The 18,822-nt window shown below is 44.0% G+C and overlaps 1 protein-coding gene across 4 annotated transcripts in view; it reads right to left on the bottom strand.

The window, feature by feature from the left end:
• The window catches only part of FLI1 (Fli-1 proto-oncogene, ETS transcription factor), a 115,192-nt gene extending 98,394 nt beyond the window's left edge, over nt 1-16,798 (bottom strand). The window contains exons 1-2 of one of the 4 annotated variants that reach the window (XM_077839815.1): nt 16,609-16,798; nt 14,430-14,538 (exon numbers count right to left, since the gene is read on the bottom strand). In XM_077839815.1, the coding sequence (XP_077695941.1) occupies nt 14,430-14,495 (66 nt within the window). In that variant the 5' untranslated portion in view covers nt 14,496-14,538; nt 16,609-16,798. Of the gene's footprint in view, nt 1-2,288; nt 2,506-14,429; nt 14,548-16,608 lie in introns of those variants that run through there. The other 3 variants (XM_077839816.1, XM_077839817.1, XM_077839818.1) reach the window with 3 other exon arrangements.
• Between the last annotated feature and the right edge of the window lie 2,024 nt (nt 16,799-18,822).

Genomic DNA, 18,822 nt, shown 5'->3' with positions numbered 1-18,822 from the left:
GGGCAGTAGGTGGTATTTAAAGCTCTTCTTGCACTCAGCTGATCCTGGGGTTGCTCTGTGCATGACATTGTGGGCACAATATGTTAGAGCAGCCTAAGCAAGCCACATCCTCTCCCACTGCCCTTCACCTGTATCCCCAGGGTGCTAATGGAGCAACTTTAAACCATAAATCTCACAGCACTTTACTGAAGGGGATAAGTGTTATCCCCACTTTGCAGACTGGGTAAGTGAGGCACAGGAAGGCAGGCCAGACAATGACTGGGGGCAGAACTCTTGAATCCTGGTATCTTTGTTCAAACAATAGGGCTTCTTTAAACAGGGCATTGCTGGTTTCAGATTGGAAGGAAATAGGCCATTGGTTATAACAGAAGGCCCTGAGGCCAGTCCAGTGGTTAGAACAGAGCCCAGGACTTAGGAGACCTACATCCAAGTGCCGGTTCTGATGCAGATTCCCAGTGTGACTTGAGCAAGCCAGTGTGTGTCCTACCACAGCAGTAAACTGGAATAAAAATAACCCTCTCCGCCCCACAGGGATGCCATGAGATGCTCAGGTAGTGAGGCGATGGGAACCACATATATATCTTCCAGAGAGAGCGACTGACTAGTTGCTCCGGCTTTGGCATCAGCCCTGGCCCTGAGCCCGGCCCCCAGGGGCTGATGCCGAAGCCTGAGCAACTTAGCTTTGTGGGGCCCCCTATGGCATGGGTCCGGGGCACTTGCCCTGCTTGCTACCCCCGACGCCGGCCCTGGCTTCTATATGCAGGAAAACAGTTGTTGTGTCACAGGCCGGGGGTGGAGTTTTTATAGCATGTGGTAAGAGAGGGGCTGAGAAAGAAAAAGACAGAGAGCCCCGGCTGCAGGGGGGACTCTTCCAAACTTTGCACTTGTTCCAATCTGCGCCCTAATGGAGAAGTTTCAGTTCCTGCCAGTTCGCAGCTTCTTTTCCCCCCAGGTCAGCAAAAAATTCAGACCTCAGAGACCAACGCCCCACCCATGCGATAGGCATCTTTCGAAATCCTCCAACCCAAACACACCCACAGCGTCTCTCGCTTCAAGTCGGGTCTGCTGCAACAGCCTCTGCGCCGCGGAGCGAAGTTAAAAAAACCCCAACAACAAAACCCTCTCCGCGAGAGGATCACAAATGCGCACACGTCCCTTTGCAGCAGAGCTGAGGGGGAGAGGATGCAAGTCTGCTCGCAAGAGTAGCTGCTCTGTGTGGGCCCGCTCCGGGGACCTTCCACGGCAGACCGCAATGGCCATGGCTTAGAAAAGCCCACGACGGTTTTTGGGGTGGGCTTTTTTTGCCCCGAGAGGGAACAGTTTCTGTTCCACCCAGCCTCGCACAGACCGGCTGGGGAAATAGACAGGCGGCCACCTTCGCGGCGCGGCGTTTCAACCAGACCGGGCGAAAAGTGGGGAAATCGGAGCCTGCTGAGATCTAACCATGGCGGGGGGCGGGCAAACATCTGGGGCGAGCCTGGGAGCCGGTCCCCTGCGCCAGCCCCCGGCGCTTTTAGTTTGCGCTGAAAATAAGACGCGCTTTTCTGCCCCCGCCCCCCCCCTCCCCAGCAGCTTCTGAATCCAACCGCGCGCAAAGACCGGGCGCGTCTTCTCAATTGGTGCGCAAGCGGAGCCGGGGAGAAACTGTCATGTTGCTTCTGGCGGCGCAAGGGCGGCTGGCTTCTCCAACCAGCTAGCGGGCAGGCCGAGCTGGGACTGAGACCTCCTCCCGACAGCGCGGGGCTGGCTCCGCAGCGCCCAGCCACATCGCCAGCTAGACGGGGTCCACGCACTCCCAGCCCCTTCCTGCGTGCGTGGGCTGTTCCCTGCAGCCATCTGACACCCCCCTCCGCTCCCCGGGGGAGCCGCCGCGTTCCCCAGCTGGGGCAAACGCCCCGAAATAGACGGATCGCGTGTCAGATGCACCCCCACCCACCCACGTACACACACCCCGCCGCCTCCGGGCCGCGCCCCAGCCGTGCGCAATGTGGCCGGGGGACACCCGCTGCGCGCTGGCCGGCCAATACCCTCCCCACCGCGACCTCCCGCAGCCCCAGGAAGGGGAAGACAAGGAAAGCGTGAAAGGGGGAGGCTGGCTGAAGGAGGAGAAACGGGCCACTCTTCCCGGGATCAATGCTCGAACAAGCTCCAACTCCCCCGTCCCTCCCCCCAAACGCGCACGGCTCCAAAACGCAGCCCTCCCCCACAGCCTCCTGGAGTGGGGGCTGTCTCCTCCCCACAACCGCCCCCTCTGATCCCCCCCCCACACCCCCAGATATTCCTCTTACTTTAATAGTTCCGTCCATCGAGAATAATCTCCAGCCGATCCCACCAATATTCCACACATTGACCCGGTTGAGCCTGGAACCGAAGCCCCCTGAAGTTCTTATCTTCCTTTCTCTCGCGCTGGCTTTTCTTCCCCCCCCCCTCCTTCCAATGATTTTTTACTTTCCTTTCCTCGGCTCGCTCGCTCTTTTTTACTTTTGGTTGGTGCAGCGGAGCGAAAAAGAGACAGTTAACCGGATGACAATTTTTTTTCTGCTAATTTTGGGAAGTGAAGTCACTTGAGGAGGAAACATTCTGTCTCCCCACTGGTCCCTGCCCTCTCGATTAAACCAGATCTGTAGTTTACATCCAGGATATTTGCTCCCTTCAGATAAGAGCGGGGCAGAACAATAGCGGTGTCTTTTGGGGGTAGCTCTTGTTTGCGAGCCCAGTGACACTCCGCTTCGCAGCCCAAGCTGCCTTACCACGCACTGCGTGTCATCATAAAGTTTAGTTTAACATGGGGTGGTTTTTTTTGTTTGTTTTTTTGTTTTTGGCTGAAGCCAAGTAGCCTGAGTCTGAATTTCCATCTCTTCCCACAGATTTTTTTATTAATGCTTTTTCCAGTCGAACGCAAAATTAAGGCGGGGGGTTGGGGGGGGGGAGAACCGTAAATATAATTCAAAAGTCTGGAGCACACAGGAAAAGATTACCGATTTAAATGGTCTATTCAGAACACGCTCCTGCCCCCCTGCTGCAGTCCTTACTCAGGCAAGGATCCCCGTGACTTTGGCCTGAGTGAGGAAGGCTAGATGAGTCGCTAGCTATTACCAGAAAATATCTGGGAGTATAATTCAGGGCAGGCAACCCCATTCAGTGCAAGCATGTCAAGTGCCTTCTTTCACTCACATACCATATTTGATGCCTTTCCAAGCAAGGGAACTAGAAGTTCGCAGAAGTTTTGAAAGGAACATTATTTTTAGAAAACTTTTTTTTTGCGTTGCTTTCTCACCCCTTTAAAAGAAAAAGCCCTGTGAAAGCTTCCACTACGTCGAAGTATACTGTGTTTAAAAAAAAAAAAAAGAGGGGGGGGGAACAGATTTTAAATAGTGCATTACAGCAAGCTGGGTTGCATTATTCGACTATGTTTCTATGTAAAACCATTTCATTGTTTCCCCATCAGTATTTAGCATTTGAAATGTTTATTGAACCTCAGGGTCTGGTCCAAAGCCTAATGGAGTCAAAGGGAGAGTGCCCGTTTCATTGCTATAGGCTTTGGATCAGGGCCCCAATCAATTTGCCCATCTATCTCCGGCGAAAAAGCCACGGATCACTAGTTCACGAACTGGAAAGTGACAGAAATAATAATAGCAAATAAAAGTCCAAGCTACCCCAAATCCCCCTCTACCTCCCGGCTGGAGCAAATTTGGTGTTACTCTCATAGAAAGGGGGGCGGGGGGACACTCTCCTCAGTCCTTCTTCTGGGACTAAAATGTAGATGACAACAGAGGGAGCATTTCATCCAACTAGAACATTGATCCCAAAGAAAAGGCCATTTATTTCCTCTTCTAAATTGTCCATCCAGACAAACAACAACACAACAAAACAAGCTTTTGAAAAGCTCTCAAAACAATCAAGGTAAAAGAGACAAATGCTCCTTTCTCCCCTCTCTCCCCACCAAAAAAAAAAAAAAAACCCTCAAACAAAACTATCTAGCAACAGGGCACATCATGCAACATGGTGGGCATCTTTTTATTCCCCGCTTCTGCAATGCAAGTTGCTGCAGCCCAAGGAGAAGCCAAAAGACAGACAGTAATCCAGGGAGATGGAGCCGAGAAATCCATTTCAAGATAGGACACTTCTGTGAGTCCTTTCAGCATCATCGTCCCTTTATGGAGTTGGTTACCTTATCCAGTGCCGATGCGTCCAGTCTTGCTTCCCCCCTGATTTTTAATCCAACCACCGGGGGGGGGGGGAGTCACACCTCTATCCAAATCAATGTGCACCCCCCAAAATAACAAAATGACCCTCGTGTTTCTAGTCAGCTGCAGCCCAGGCTCCTTATTGATCCTTTATTTCTCCAAGAGCAAAGCGGGCAGCACAGCAGATCCCTCTTGCCCCTCCCTCCAACCCCCCGCGAAATTAGCCTCATCAATTCAGCTACAATTTTCAGTGCAGAGGCAGGGGGGACTGAACGTGCTCAGACCTGGAGCTTTTTGGCTTGCTGTTTGCTAGCGACTGTGGCCGTCTCCAGCCAGGAGGGAAAAGGGGGGGGGAGGTTGGAGAGGGGACCGACCGACCGCCTTCCCTCTCCCCTCCTACCCCCACTCCTGTCTGCTTTACAATCCAGGGGTCTGCAGTGGTGTCCCTTGAGAGCAGCACATCTGGATACAGCTAGCGAGGTCAGGTCCCCCTGTGCCTAGGGCCACAAGAACTGGAGTTCAATTAAAAGAAATCACTGTTAACCCTTTGCTTCCCTCATCCCCCATTTGATTCTTTTCTCTCTCCCCCCCCCCCACAGGCCCTCAAATAAAACACCAAAACCTCTTTCCTCCACTTCCCTTTCAGTATCACCACATGGGAGCCGCTAGCCTCAGAAAAGCAAGAGGTTAAGGAGAAGAATGAAACGCATCCTCCCAAAGCCCAAATTATTTCCTTTCTGGACAACATTAATGCCAAGCTTCGAACAGTAACGGTGGGGGTAAGGTCATACAGAGGGTTTATGCCCCCTAAAGGGCGATAAAAAGCGCCTATGTCACCCAAAGACCAAGAAAGGGGCGCTTTGGTCTTTAAACTGAAATATGGACTCCTCTCTTGGATGGGCTAAAGAATGGAGAGAGAGGATGATTCTGAAGAACTGCAGTGAAAAAATAATCTGAAATGTACAAAATATATTAAAAACAATCGGAAATTTACAAATACCGATTTCTGGTCATAGCACCATCTCCAAGATGCCAAGATGCAGCAAATAAACGCACGCACACTTTAAAAATCATTTTGGATCCCAATTTCTCCACAAATGTAAGAATATAGACAGTAATCGGTCTCTCTCTCTCTCTCTCTCTCTCTCTCACACACACACACACTTAGGAGATGTTTTTTGGTTCTCAATACCTCAGCATTTAACTGCAAAAAAAAAACAAAAAAAAAAAAACCTGAAATATGATATCACAGCTATTTCCTTAGAAGTGACTTAAAGAAAATGAGTCAAATTGAAGCATATTAGGGCTGCCTGATAGAGTGGGTCTATAATTTATACACAGTGTTTTGTCATCCACTCCCTCCCCCCCCACCCATTACCCTTCTGTTTGGTCTTAAAAAAAAAGTTTGGTGAAAAGTCCCAAGAGACAAAATAAGTGAACTTGTAAAACATTAAACAAGACAAGTTGAACACACGATTATTTTCCCATAATAATGCAACAAAAGTTTTGCTTCCTGACTTTCTCTAACCCCCAGCCCCCCGAAGTTATCTCAAACTTTTGAAAAAGGCTGGAATATTCATAAATGTGGTTTGTCAAATTCTGGATCATCCCAATGGATGTGCACCGACTCAGATTTAACAGTTTGATAGAATCGGTGCAAGGGGAAAGAGATCCCAAATAATGAGTAAAATCATAATAATACAGGATGTGAGATCCTTAACGTTTAATATTTTAAATGCCCAGAAAAAGGCAAACGTTATTTTAAAATGAAATGCTTGTATACAATTCTGGTCAATGTGTGTAACTTTTAATCGACTTTTTGGTGCATAATTATACAGAGAAAACAATTCTGATTTATTTAATTAAGTTACTGACAACTTGGAAATTATCTGATCTTGGCACCTACCATAGCTTTTACCTTAACAGATTTCAAATGTTTGCATTCAGGTAGGTTAAACGACTCTCTCTCTCTCTCTCAATACACTTACGAAGGAAACGAAATTCTAGTCTAAAATATTGAGCTAAATGTTGCTCATAATCTCCTGGCATTTTTTTTCTTTATTCTTTAATTGAATCAGACAGAGTTCGGCCTCACACACATAGAAGATGGATACTCAACCCTGGGTGTAACCCTACTGAAATTAATGGGGTGTACACCAGGCTGGAATTTGGCCCATGATATTTAGCCTAAAATATCCAGCATCAAAGGAGCTAACGGCAAGTTGTAGTCCAATGCCAGTCTTTCGCATTGGGAGATACCCGCAAACGTGTGTTTTTGTCTTTGATTCACGCAGAAATATTTTGGCCGCAAACTTCAAACTTTGTATATTTCTTTTACATCTACTTTTTCTTCAAAGGTGAAGTAATGATTGCAGCATATTTGGGCCTGAGCGGCGGGTTTAAAAGCGTGTAGGGCATTAGCTTGCATGAATCTATCTTGTTGCCTGTCGTAATCAGCCAGTATCACCTCGTGTTCTGGTTAGGAATGCAGTATTTTGAGCTCCTTTGTCATTTTGTAGCAAATGAAGGAAATCGGTCAGCAACTGGTCAGCCAACCCTCTTTGACTCTATACCTAGAAAGTGGCCATTTCCCACAAATTGTGTTAAAAGTTCCTCTTAAAAATAAGTCATAGATCTGCATTAGCAGAAGGGGGCGGGAGGGAGAAGGGGGAGTGGGGCTTGTCCTAACTAGAGAAAAAGGTCCCACCGACTTCAATGGGTGTTTCAGGGTTGGGTCGCGATATGGCACTAACTTTGCTGCAGAATTAAAAGGCGAAGAGGTTTTAAAATCCACTTTCTTACAAAGCAAAGAAGGCAAGCCAAGCCTAGGGCCCGATCCCCAGGCAAGACTCCCATTCGAACCCAGGGGCCAAATTCTGCTCTCAGCTACAAGGGTAAAACCTGACTACTTTGGAATCCCTTCAGATTTCCACCCACTTAACAGAGCAGTGGAGTGCAGGATCGGGGCCCAGGACCCATAGCTCTTGCTGAATACGAACAATTTTTTGGAAACCAAGTCCTAAAAAAAAAAAAAAGGGTGTGTGATGCTAATAAACCTCTAAATAAAATCTAGTGTCTTGACAATTGTGTGGAGAAGTTACAGGGTAGCTTTGAAGCCACCACACAATTGTGCAGGAAGGGGGTTAAACTGTCCTGGATAGTTTTATTTGAGATCCATGTCCCAATAATCCAGTCCCCATTCCCTGCCTCCTCTCCCCGCCAACCAAACCACCTCACAATTATTGAAAAGTTAAGCACGAAAAGAACAAAAATACTGAAGGCCAAAAACACAGACTGCAGCGCACCAGCTCCAAGAGTCTGGCCCCTCGCTTGAGGCCATAATTAATTTGAGATTTATTTTTATTGGAGAACCCAGTCTCGTCTGACCTTAGCCAAACAAGACTTCAGCTAGACCCTTGATGCGCTTGAATGGAACAGAATATTTCTAACTTCTCTTCGGGCGTCCGTGCCTGCTTTGAATTTGTTCCTCCAACTTCAGATATTTGGAGATTTGAAGAAAAGATTTAAAGCATTTTCCCCCCTTTTAGCATCCACTTTTTTTTTCTTTTGGACACAGTGGTTGGGAGGATGCGGAGGGAGCTAGAATACCAAATACATATTCAGAGAAAGAGAAAGGGGTATTTTTTGGTTGGGTTTTTTTTTATATATAGTCTTTAGAAGGTCAGAAGAGGTAGTGACTTACAGCGGGGGGGTTGGTTACTTGGATTCTGGTGTCTGGAAAAGCAGGAGTCTTTGAATATAAAAGCTTGTCCCCTGTGCCCTAAAGCCTGTTTTATTTTAAAAAGGGGCTTAGTATGCTACGCTTCCAGGATAAACAATGTTTCTCCCCTCCCCTGTTTAAATTCAAAGGATACCTTTAAGGTAAAGCACGAAAGAAACAATGTAAAATCTTTTCCACCCATCGTTTGCATTTTATAGGGTTGAAGAACAAGTCAAGATTCACACGACTGGGGTAGGGAATGATTATTTTTAAAGTCGAAATGTTCTAAAATAAAATAAAAGGTGCAAACAAGAATTAAATCCTTCAGCACTAAGTTGTCATAACACATTAATCAAGACCCCGCTGGAGTATAACACTTAGCTGTGTTGCTGGCTCAAGATATGAGCATAAGAAAGAAAAAAAAAGAAAGATTTGGTATGCTCTTGTATTAATCAATAGTAAGTATGTGGATGACATAGGAGTTCCTTTCCAGCTCCCATGTTCATGCACCCGATTGGAATGTTTTAAACAAAGTTCAAACATATTCATGGCTACAAATCTTTTGCAATTCCCAGCTTTCCTAGAGGATACCTGCTTCAGTCCTCCTGAGTGTAGTTGGGGGAAATTGACAACTTCTGTTGGAAACCAGGAGTTTAAAAAAAACAACAACGCTGCAGCAATGGATTCAGGACTAGAAAGTGGACTGAGTGGGAACAGTGTTGCATGGATTGAAATACTTCAGTCTCCGAAAGTCTTTGCATTTCTCCCTCTCCCTGCCACTACGGTTCTATCTCAGTTCCTAAGATGCTACAATTTCTCCTTGCTCTACACAATTATAGTTCCAGCATTCTTCTCACTGAACACCTGTAGGAAACATTCCATTGTCAGTCAAGCCTCCCAGATTTTTCTTTTCCTTTCTTTTCTTTTCTATTTTTTTAACAATGAATTCACTAACTACAATATGTCCCCTCACTAGGTTAGTTTGGCATGATTTCCCCAGAAAGTTTCCCTTCGCAAAAGTTTTTAAATGATTATTTGTCTCGCAGCCTGTTCCAGCAATAGTCTTTGGCTTCTACTGTGGAGCAGGAAATGATAACATGTCAATGTCAGTGTTTGTCAATACTCTTAATATTTTCCTCTCCAATTAAAATGTCAGTGTTTTGGCCATCAAAAATTCTCTCTTTGGGTTTCTTGTAAACCCTCCAGGCAGGGTGAAACCAAGAACAAACCAAATATTGTTTCCATCCACCCAGGCTATTTTGCTTCTATGAATATGCTTCTTTGTATAACACCACAAACATTATGGCTGTATGAAAATCATTCAAAAAAAAAAAATAACAACCCACAAACTCCTGCACTTAAACTATGGTTCTTTCCTCTCCATCTCATTCAAACTGGAGTGAATTCCCTTTTCTGGCTTGCTTAAAATCCGAGACCCTTTTTGTGTGCAAATGACTACAGTGGAATATGCATGGTGGCTTTGTTCAACTTTCATCAGTGTGTGGCTGCACAGTCCGAAGCTGGAGAAGGTTTAAAGTGCTCTCCAAGGAAGCGCCAGAGCTATCATTGTTTGAGAATGGAACTTGATTGTTTTGTAACAAAAAGCCTTCAAATACATTGTGGAAGCTACTTCTTGGGCAGCCAGATGTGGACTGGTCTGAAATTTGACTGTGCTATGTGACTGCATCAGGTGCTATCAGTGGTGGGCAACAGAGCAGAGTTTGCTGTGCCCAGCTGAAACACAAGAGTATTACCAGGTCCAGGAGTTCAAATATCAGAAGATCAAAGAGTTTTGCTTACAACCACCTTTGAAATGCATGTGGTTAGAGCACTGACTTAGGCTGTGGGAGACCTAGGTTCAGGCCCTGCTCTGCCACAGACTTCCTGTGTGACGTTGGGCAAGTCACTTATTCTCTCTGTGCCTCAGTTTCCTATCTGTAAAATGGGGATAACAATGCTTCCTGCCTTCCATGGATACTGTGAGGATAAATACATTAAAAGATTGTGAAGTGCTTTGAGATCTACTGAGGAAAAGTGCTAGATGTGAAATAGGCATTTTTATTAATCATGGGAATGTGGATTTCTCCTCTGTGTCCTGAAAAGAGCAAGAAAATATGCTAAAATGTGGAGCTCACCATTTAAATGTGGGAACACAACCCCTACAAAATATTGGAAGGAGATCTAGCGTGGAGATGCAGCATTTCTTCTGCCATTCTGAAACAACAGAATTTGAAGGATGAGGAGAAGGGGAAAACTGTACCTATCGTCCCACCCCCCCAGAATGCCTTATACATTAGTGGTCCCCAGAAGGGACCATTGTGATCATCTGGTCTGACCTCCTAACACAGCACTTCACCTCCTGATTCCTGCATCAGGCCCATCTAGGCAGCACCTGTGAGTGGGAACTTCCAACAAGGCCCCTGTCACTGTTCCTCCCAACCTCACTTATCTCCAATTTTGCAGGGTCTGTTGGCCACCTGTGTGATTCTGCATGGCCTGACCAACTTTAGGCCTTGCCTTAGAGAGAGGGGAAATTGTGGCTTGGATCCTTATTGAGAGGGAGGAGGAGAGGTACGACAGAATATGGCAATCAAAAACCATTCGTGCACTGCCTCGAGCACAGACATTGCAGAAGGGGAGTAAATGCTACTAGGATTCAGCGAAGCCAGAGTGCAATGGTAAGAACTGGGAAAAATCAGTATTCAGATGTCATATTGCTTTGCTTATGGCCTTAATACTTTCCATACCCAGACAGTTAAGTCTCAGTTCTCATTCCAGTGCTCTCTTTTTAAATTTAATTTTCCAATTTACGTTACACGTTTCATTCTCTAAAGTCAAGTACTTATGTTTAGATGAGATTAGCACACACTGATGTACTCTGCAGATTATTCAGCCCTTGTAGATCAGCAAGTACAGTAATGACATAAGGGATATATATACATTCATATAATTACGTTGAAGACAACAATAGGGACCTATAATTAGTTTATAATAATTATGTTTGCCTACCACTTTATCATATAAAGGCTCATCAGGATGATTTGTTCACATGCTCAAATATAAATAGTTAGTCATAAATAACTATCTAAAATTGTTATAATTATGTACTAGATTTATGCAAATGCAGAAAAAAGGCACCTATCCATGTGCTCTAGGTGCAACTTAAAAATACACCACAGAAATATCCGAAATTCAGCAGTATGATTCAATATAACCCACCATCAGTGAACCAGGCAATTTAAAAACTGAGATGCCTTTCCCCCTCCAACAATTCCCCACCTTTACAATACTCCCCCATCCCCATTTCAAATATTTGAGGGAAAAGATGAGCTTTGCAATGTAGCCCAAAGAAAGCTCATCATATTTAGGCTAATTTGGGTGGGGAAAGCAAATTCCATCACCATGGGACCCTTTCAGAGAATACCCTGCCAGCAGCCCCTTCTCATTCATACCAGTGGAGCTCCAGCTGTGACAGTTAAAGTCAGGACATTTATCTTCATGAGTTAAGGGATAAAGTCTTGACATAATGCTTATAGATATGACACTGTTAGTCAAGGAACTTTATAAAAAATCCAGACCTGCTTTTCTCCTGCACACAAGTAGCCCCAGCGACCAATGGGCAATTGGGGTTTGGCCCATTTCTTAAAATAAATCTCCCAACCTCTTCTGAGAGGTAGGCAAATTAATATAATCTCCATTTTCTAGAGAGATGAAACGAGAGGCAAAAAATGCCCCGCGGCTTCCCAGAAGAAGGAATTAAAACTCAGAACCTCCTCATACCCCCAGACCAACCCTCAAAAGGCTGTTTGAGGGAGCAGGACACAATAGATCACTATCTAATAATAATAATAATATCTGGCTCTTATATGGCACTTTTCATCAGTAGATCTCAAAGTGCCCCATGCCATTATGCCCATTTTACAGCCAAGAACAACAAAGCAAAGAGAGGTGAAGTGACTTGCTCAAACCTACCCAGGAGATCAGTGAGTGAGCCAGAAACAAAGCCCAAGTCTCCTAAAGCCCAGGCCAGTGCTCTAGCCACTAGGTCATGCTGCCTGCACTGCAGGTGAATGTTTTCTACAAGGCACCTATTCTATGGGTGTCATCCTGGCCCCATTGAAGTCAATGAGAGTTTTGCCATTGACTTCAGCAGGGCCAGGATTTCACCCTCTCTGTTTTACATTTAATGATTAAGTCCCTGAGCTTGCAAACACGTAAGCATGTTCTTAACTTTAATCACGTGAACAGCCCCACTGACCTCAGTGCAACTACTCGTGAATAAAATTAAACATCTGCTTACGTGATTGCAACGTTGACGTCTAATTGCCTGATCCAAAGCAATCAGAAATCTTCCCACTGACTTCGGATCAGGCTCTTAAGAGACATCACTCAAAACCCTGTTGATTTTTTGAGTATGGAAACAAGTTATTTCCCCAATGACATCAGTGCGCACGATGCTTTGGAGACAAATACCAGGAGACAGGGTCCCTGCCCCAAAATAAATGGCAGATGATGATGAAATGTTGCGGGGTGAATTCAACATCCTATGAATCATTTATCTCAGTTCAATTGAAACTAGGAACATAGGCCCGGTTGGAAAGCTCTCCCCCAGGAAAAGCACCCTCTGAGGTCAATGGGAGCATTGCCTGAGTAAAGCATACCCACCACCACAGCTAATTTGATGCAGTTCTGTGTTGACCAATTCCATTCCATATGAATGTTAACAATTTAGGCCTCAAACCTAATTCAGTAGGCTTTAGCTATTCCATAGGCTGATTTCAGTGGCAGCAGGATCACGTCTTACAATGAAAGGCAAACCTGCTGGGATACCTTTCTATGGGATAACAAAGTGGGTTCACCTCTTCATTGATACCAGAACATGTGCCTGATTATTTCCTGCCTACTGGAACTCTAAAGATTAAGTTAGTTGACTCTACTGCTGGGTATAGACTGCACACACATTTCCAGGAGTAGTCATTTGAGTTTTTGCTCTGATGGTATTTGCATCTCTTTTATGGTCACTTCCAACTAAGTTTCTAGCATTCTAGGGTCCAGACCCCACTGAACATAATGAACAACATTTACCGGTAGCAGTGCTCATGGAAACACTGAGTTTTAAGTGAGCTTTGTAGAATATTCACTGAACATGGAATTCTGAATATTTCCAGTGCAAGTTTTTGCTTAAAAACCTGACCCTGCGATTTACACTCATCCCACCAGGAAACAGAAACAATGCCACATGTCACATCACAAAATGAGCATTTTGAATACTCCCAACAAAGTGTTTGCAAAACAAACAACAAGCTAGGGATTACATGCAGAAATTATTCAGAGAATCGTTTAAAATAATGGCTTATGCACATGAAAATCAAAACCTGCTCATGGACCATTAACAAAGAGAAAAAGAGGCAGAATTAATATAATAAAATTTTTCATTACAAACAATTCACCCAGCTCTAGTTAACACCACCTTGTATTCCTTGCGTCTGGGAGACAAGAGTCTTGTGTTTTAGATTTTCCTTAAGTGCTGTGGCATGCAGGGTTTGCCTTAAACGTGTAACCCAGATGTCCTGGGCTCGGTTTATTTACATTCTTCGGAACTGTTGTGGAAAAAAAAAAACCTATATGATGTCAAATATAATATAGCGCTCAATGGCACTATAAAGGGACAAGAATCTGCCACCCTTTCCTTGGAAATTGCTTTGGGATTGGTAGAAAAAGAAATAAAAGGCAATAACAACCCATCACAATACAAGCTAAGACCCACACTTTGCTTTCTCCAGTTTAACAATCAGACACATATTTGGAGGGCAAGAATTTGCAATATGTGGTATTAGCCATTGTCTGATGTTACCAGGTGAATCTATGTACCCGCTAAATAATCTGGGTAGGTTGTATAGGAAAACCATCAGGAACAATGTGACTCAAGTTCCAATATTACACACCACTATCTGATCCAGCAATCTATTTACCTCAACAATTGAAAGAGACGCTTATTATTCAGTTAATTCCATTTTGCTTTGTCTTTAAACTCATTTTGATGAAATGTAGCACTTTCCATATCTAGACAATCATTTTTTATACATTGAGTTCAGTTGTTTGCACAGCAGAGAGGTAAAGGCATTTTTTGAAATGAAATTTAGTTTTGGTTCAAGATTAGATAGTAGCCAGGAAAGCAGAAAATTGGAAACCAATATAAGAAACCATTATGGTAAAATATTGCTCGAACATCATCACTATCATATTGGTTAACATCTAGCATCTATACTGTAATTCAGGACACCTCAGGATAATATTGATTAGAATATAAAAGAAGAGACCACCATAATATGCTATTGGTCACTGATAGATATACAGAGCTCAAAAGATGAATCTAAGTGTAAGTGTGATCATTTAGGAGTAAACCAACTCCCACTGAAGTCAATGGTAGTTTCTCCATTAACTTCAATTAGCGCTGGACCAGGCTCTTAAACAGATATAAATTATCTTGAATTTTCGAGGATTGTAATTTTTGACATTACCTGTTTAAAGATGCTGTCATGTCTTACCTTGACGTAAGACGAAGTGTCTGGTACTGTCTGAAACATCCTTATATGTTTAATAGCTATTTTAAAAGGTCCTAAAATTGACCTGAAAATAAGAAAAAAAAAAAAGTAAAAATGAAGACCAGCAAACAAACAATACCTTTGTTTTGAAAATTAAAACCCGTAATAAACATTTAAAATGTTGTGATCAAGCATTTGAATGTTTCCTTTTTTAAAAGAAGGGGCATGGGACAACTTCTACCAGAACAAGGAAGTGTAAACTAATAACCAAGACTCAATATCTATCTTTTAACTACAGGCTTCACAGAAAAGAACCCTCTCCATTTTTGACTGGGGGGAGGGAGAGTTTGACGTTTGATTAAGTGAATTTCTTAATCAGCAATTAAAAGCTAGCAGAAATATCCATGTTTTCATGTTGAGACTAGTTAACCCTATTGACTTGAACCTAGGGGTTTCTCTTGGTTAAATGAATGAAATGCAGTTGTATTTCTATACTCATTAGAACCACTGTGGGTCATTAACGCGCCAATGGAAAGAAACCTTTCCCACGAATCATAGTTTGCCAGAAGTTGTATTGCAAAACAATAATGATAATTTTAAAAATAGAGAACGAAAATAAAATATATTTTGGCAACAAAAATTGTACGGGGTTGTCAGTTGCAATTCTCCCATCTGGGACGATGCTGTAACATTGTCAAATGTAGCTGAGCTTCAGAGCTTGCACCAAAGCAAAATGTCTCTCTCTCTCTGAAGTCTCAGGTTTGTGACATAATGATCGCATCACGAACAGGTTTTCTAAGGTCAGGACTGCACAATTCAGAGACTCACAATGGAAGGATCGTGAAATGTGATGGCTGGAGAAAGTCGAGTTTCCATTCAGGACAACAACAACAAACTTCAGTGATCAAATGAAATTTGCAATCAAATTAAAATCTCTCTCCGCACATCCATAACACCCGTTCCCTAGATTAGAGGAAACTCTTTATTCCCTCCAAGCAGTGCTATAAAATGTCCACGAAACTGTAATAAATCCACCGTTAAAAGAAGCAAAAGCCCCCCTTTACTTCCCACTCGCACTGTTGCTAATTATGACGCTCGCGTTTTCTTGAGGGAACATTTATCAGAGGCAGATTTTTGCTCAGAATTCGGATTAAAAACCCATCAAGACCAAGGTTACACGGCAACATTCAACGTATGCAGGAGTCGTTTTGCTACAAATGGCTAGTAAATCCCTTGGTGGGGCTGCTGAGGAAAGGCTGGCGGGCTAGAACTCTTGGGTTTATTGTGGGTGTGTTTACACGCACAACGGCGGATAGAACGCCCAGCTGCGATGGGTAGATCCCTGTTGTATTTACACAGAACGCATACAATAAATGATGCCACCCGACTGACACGTAACCGGGTTTTTGCTCCACGCTGTGTGGAGCGGCAATGCTACCCGCCAAGGAAGGCCCCGCTACATGCCCCTCCAGCCCACAGTGAGCACCCCACGGTAATGAGCTAATCACGCAGCATCCAGCGTTTCATTCACCGGTCCGCGTTTGCAATGCCGGGAGAACACCCCTATAACCCCCACAGCCTTCGCGGTTGCACTGCTCGGAAACATCTGTTGATTGAAAAAAAAAAAAATCCCACTCTGGCAAATAAATTGTTCTGTATCCGCACGTGACCCCCTTTTTATTGATTTTTAAAGCATTTGTTACGTGGCCAGCTGGCAGAGAAGGGCAACTGATTACAGAATCGACAATGTGTTTCTGATAAGCACAATTTATTTGTCTCTCCTTCCTCCCTAATACACTCCAGTTTCTTTTGCTTCTGAACTTGCAACAAGGAGGGGGGGAAAAACCTCCAAGTCTCTCATGAGGTGAGGGGACAAGGGAATGTTCCTTGGGCATTAAATTTGCTGGAGTCAGGGATTCATCATACTCAATTTCCCTCCCTCGTTTTATCCCTCCCTCTGAATCAGCCCCCTCATTTGCTCCCCGTGCATAATTAGGCATGTTTCAAATCAATAAACACATCTGCATATTCAGATTCAACCTTAAAAGGCAACTCTGGATTATTTCCCAATAGCTTCGCCCTGCCAGCATCATCCACAGCCTAAAAGGGTCTTTTGTGTTAACTGCTCTTGTTTAATTGTTTCCAAAGGACTCACCTTTTATACCCTTTCCTCTCAACCAGTGGAAGAGCAGTTTGTAAAGATCCAGGTTGAGACCAAAAATAAAATCCCCACCAGGTCTGTACTGTAACCCTGCTGCAGCAGTGTGGCAAAAGAGAGATTAAACCTGCTGGATCCAAAGCAGCACTGAAGTTAAATTTCCCTAGTACATCCAGACAGTCTGCATATCCTCAGGGGGCTTCTGTAATGCGCTCAGCTCCAGCCAGAGCTTTTCTTCTTCTTCTCTCCTATCCCAGCCCCCTCCCCGCCGCGACTTTAAATTTGATTTCCGTTTTCCCCTTATCAATATTTCAGCCTCTGTCTCTGGTTAATCGTCCGAATGTGACATCCTCGCCTCTGTCACAGCCCCCCCCCACCCCGCCAGCCCCCGCAAAAGACCCTCCCTTGTCCTGCCAGCAACTTTAAGGAACTTTTAAAAAAAATTCCACGAGTTTAAAAGGAAAATATTGCTGAGGAGTCAAGCCAGAAAGGAACGCTGAGTGGAGCTCAAGGACTACCTTAAGCCCCCTTTTTAAGCAAGGAAGTTTCAAATCTCCGTTTTTAAATCATCGTGCCTTGGTTTAAAATAAATAAATAAACAAACCGAGCCTACCTTGCAAAACAGGTCCCCTATTTCCCACTGAAACGGATCTGAAAATACAACAAACCAAATTCACACACACACACACACACAAAGGGGAATTGAACTAGCTGTTCCACGCACAGGATCAAGAATTTGAACACTTTAATTCTCTTTGCCAATCAAAATCTCCACGATTTTCTTAGCTATTTACTGCAAACAGTCTATCAAGCAGCAAAACAAAAACAAAAGAAGGAGGGAAACCATATCTTCTAGGAACTCTGCAGAGCCAAATGGATCTGCTGGTGGAATGGTATGAAATCAGTAGATCATTTGCTCTGATCTGAGGTAGGAACACATATGAAGTTCAGTGAGACAGACACGCATTTTAATGTAACCCTTCTAGGGGTTAGCAAAAGTATTTGGAAAATCCCCTTCCCCACTCGGCTCCGTTTCTCCCTTTCCCAGCTTTACCCCAAATTCCAACATATTGAAACATTTTTCTCCTTAATAAGAGGAACATATAAAGTGAACGGGGTGAAAGGGCAGCCCAAGGAGCTGTGCCCGTACCTCCGAGTACAATTTACTCTGGCAGACGAGGCGTTTAGCATTCCTGACAATTCCTAAGGAAAACAACCCTCCAGACTTGTACCAAGGCACCTACCAAGAGTCAATTTTTAATATAGCAATTCTTTGGATTTGTTATTAAGAGCCAGTTTCCTATGCAAGGTAAACGCCATGGATTTCAAGAGGAAGCTCTCAAAAGATAACGGTGCTGGGAGGAATACGAAAGAGGTGACAGAAGCTACTTCCCAAACTGTTCAGAAGAAAAGCGACTCTTTCGGTCGGGTTTAAAAAGAAAGGCACCGGTATTTCAGTTATGTTACACGGATTTATAGAACCATGCAAAGGAGCAGAATTTAAGGGGAGGATGTTAGTGTCCTGATGATTGTGTGTCCAGACATCTCTCTTTCTCTCTCTCTCTCTCACACACAAATAATTACAGAAACAAGAAAAGCAGTGATTAACTCAGACCCCATTTCAAAGCCATTTTTTTTTACACAACTGTTGTTCCTGCGTCTTCAACACGTTTGACACAAAACACACACACTGAAGAGAAAACCCAAGGGCTAATATTTCTCTTCCTATGATGATGATTATTATTATTTGGCTAAGAAATTATCTAAATATAGCTGAAGCTTCGATTTTCTTTTCCCATGTTTTTCTTTTCAGCAAATGTGTCCAACTCCTCAGCCCTACCCGAATGCAGACTTGAACCTGTCTAACATACACCCAATAAGGAGCAGTGAAATCATTTTAATGGCTAGAGCTAACAAAGGGTCAGGCTGCAAAGGGTTGGGGGGGGGGCGTTGGTTGGGGAGAGATTCCCTAATACAGAGAGTTGTTCTTTCGTCCTTGTAATCAAACCCCGCAGTGAGTCCAGATACCCATGTGGCTAGCTGAAGTCGTCTTGGGAGCTTTACTAGTCCAGATGAAAATTGCTGGGAAATGGGAAACAGCTGCAGCCTCCGAAACAAAAAGAAAAGGAGGACTTGTGGCACCTTGGAGACGAACAAATTTGTGGGTCTCTAAGGTGCCACAAGTCCTCCTGTTCTTTTTGAGGATACAGC

Source organism: Eretmochelys imbricata, chromosome 22 (assembly GCF_965152235.1).
Source record: "Eretmochelys imbricata isolate rEreImb1 chromosome 22, rEreImb1.hap1, whole genome shotgun sequence".
NCBI classification, from domain to species: domain Eukaryota; kingdom Metazoa; phylum Chordata; order Testudines; family Cheloniidae; genus Eretmochelys; species Eretmochelys imbricata.
The sequence above is the reverse complement of the archived record's forward strand: the minus strand, read 5'-3'. Positions and strand labels throughout refer to the sequence as shown.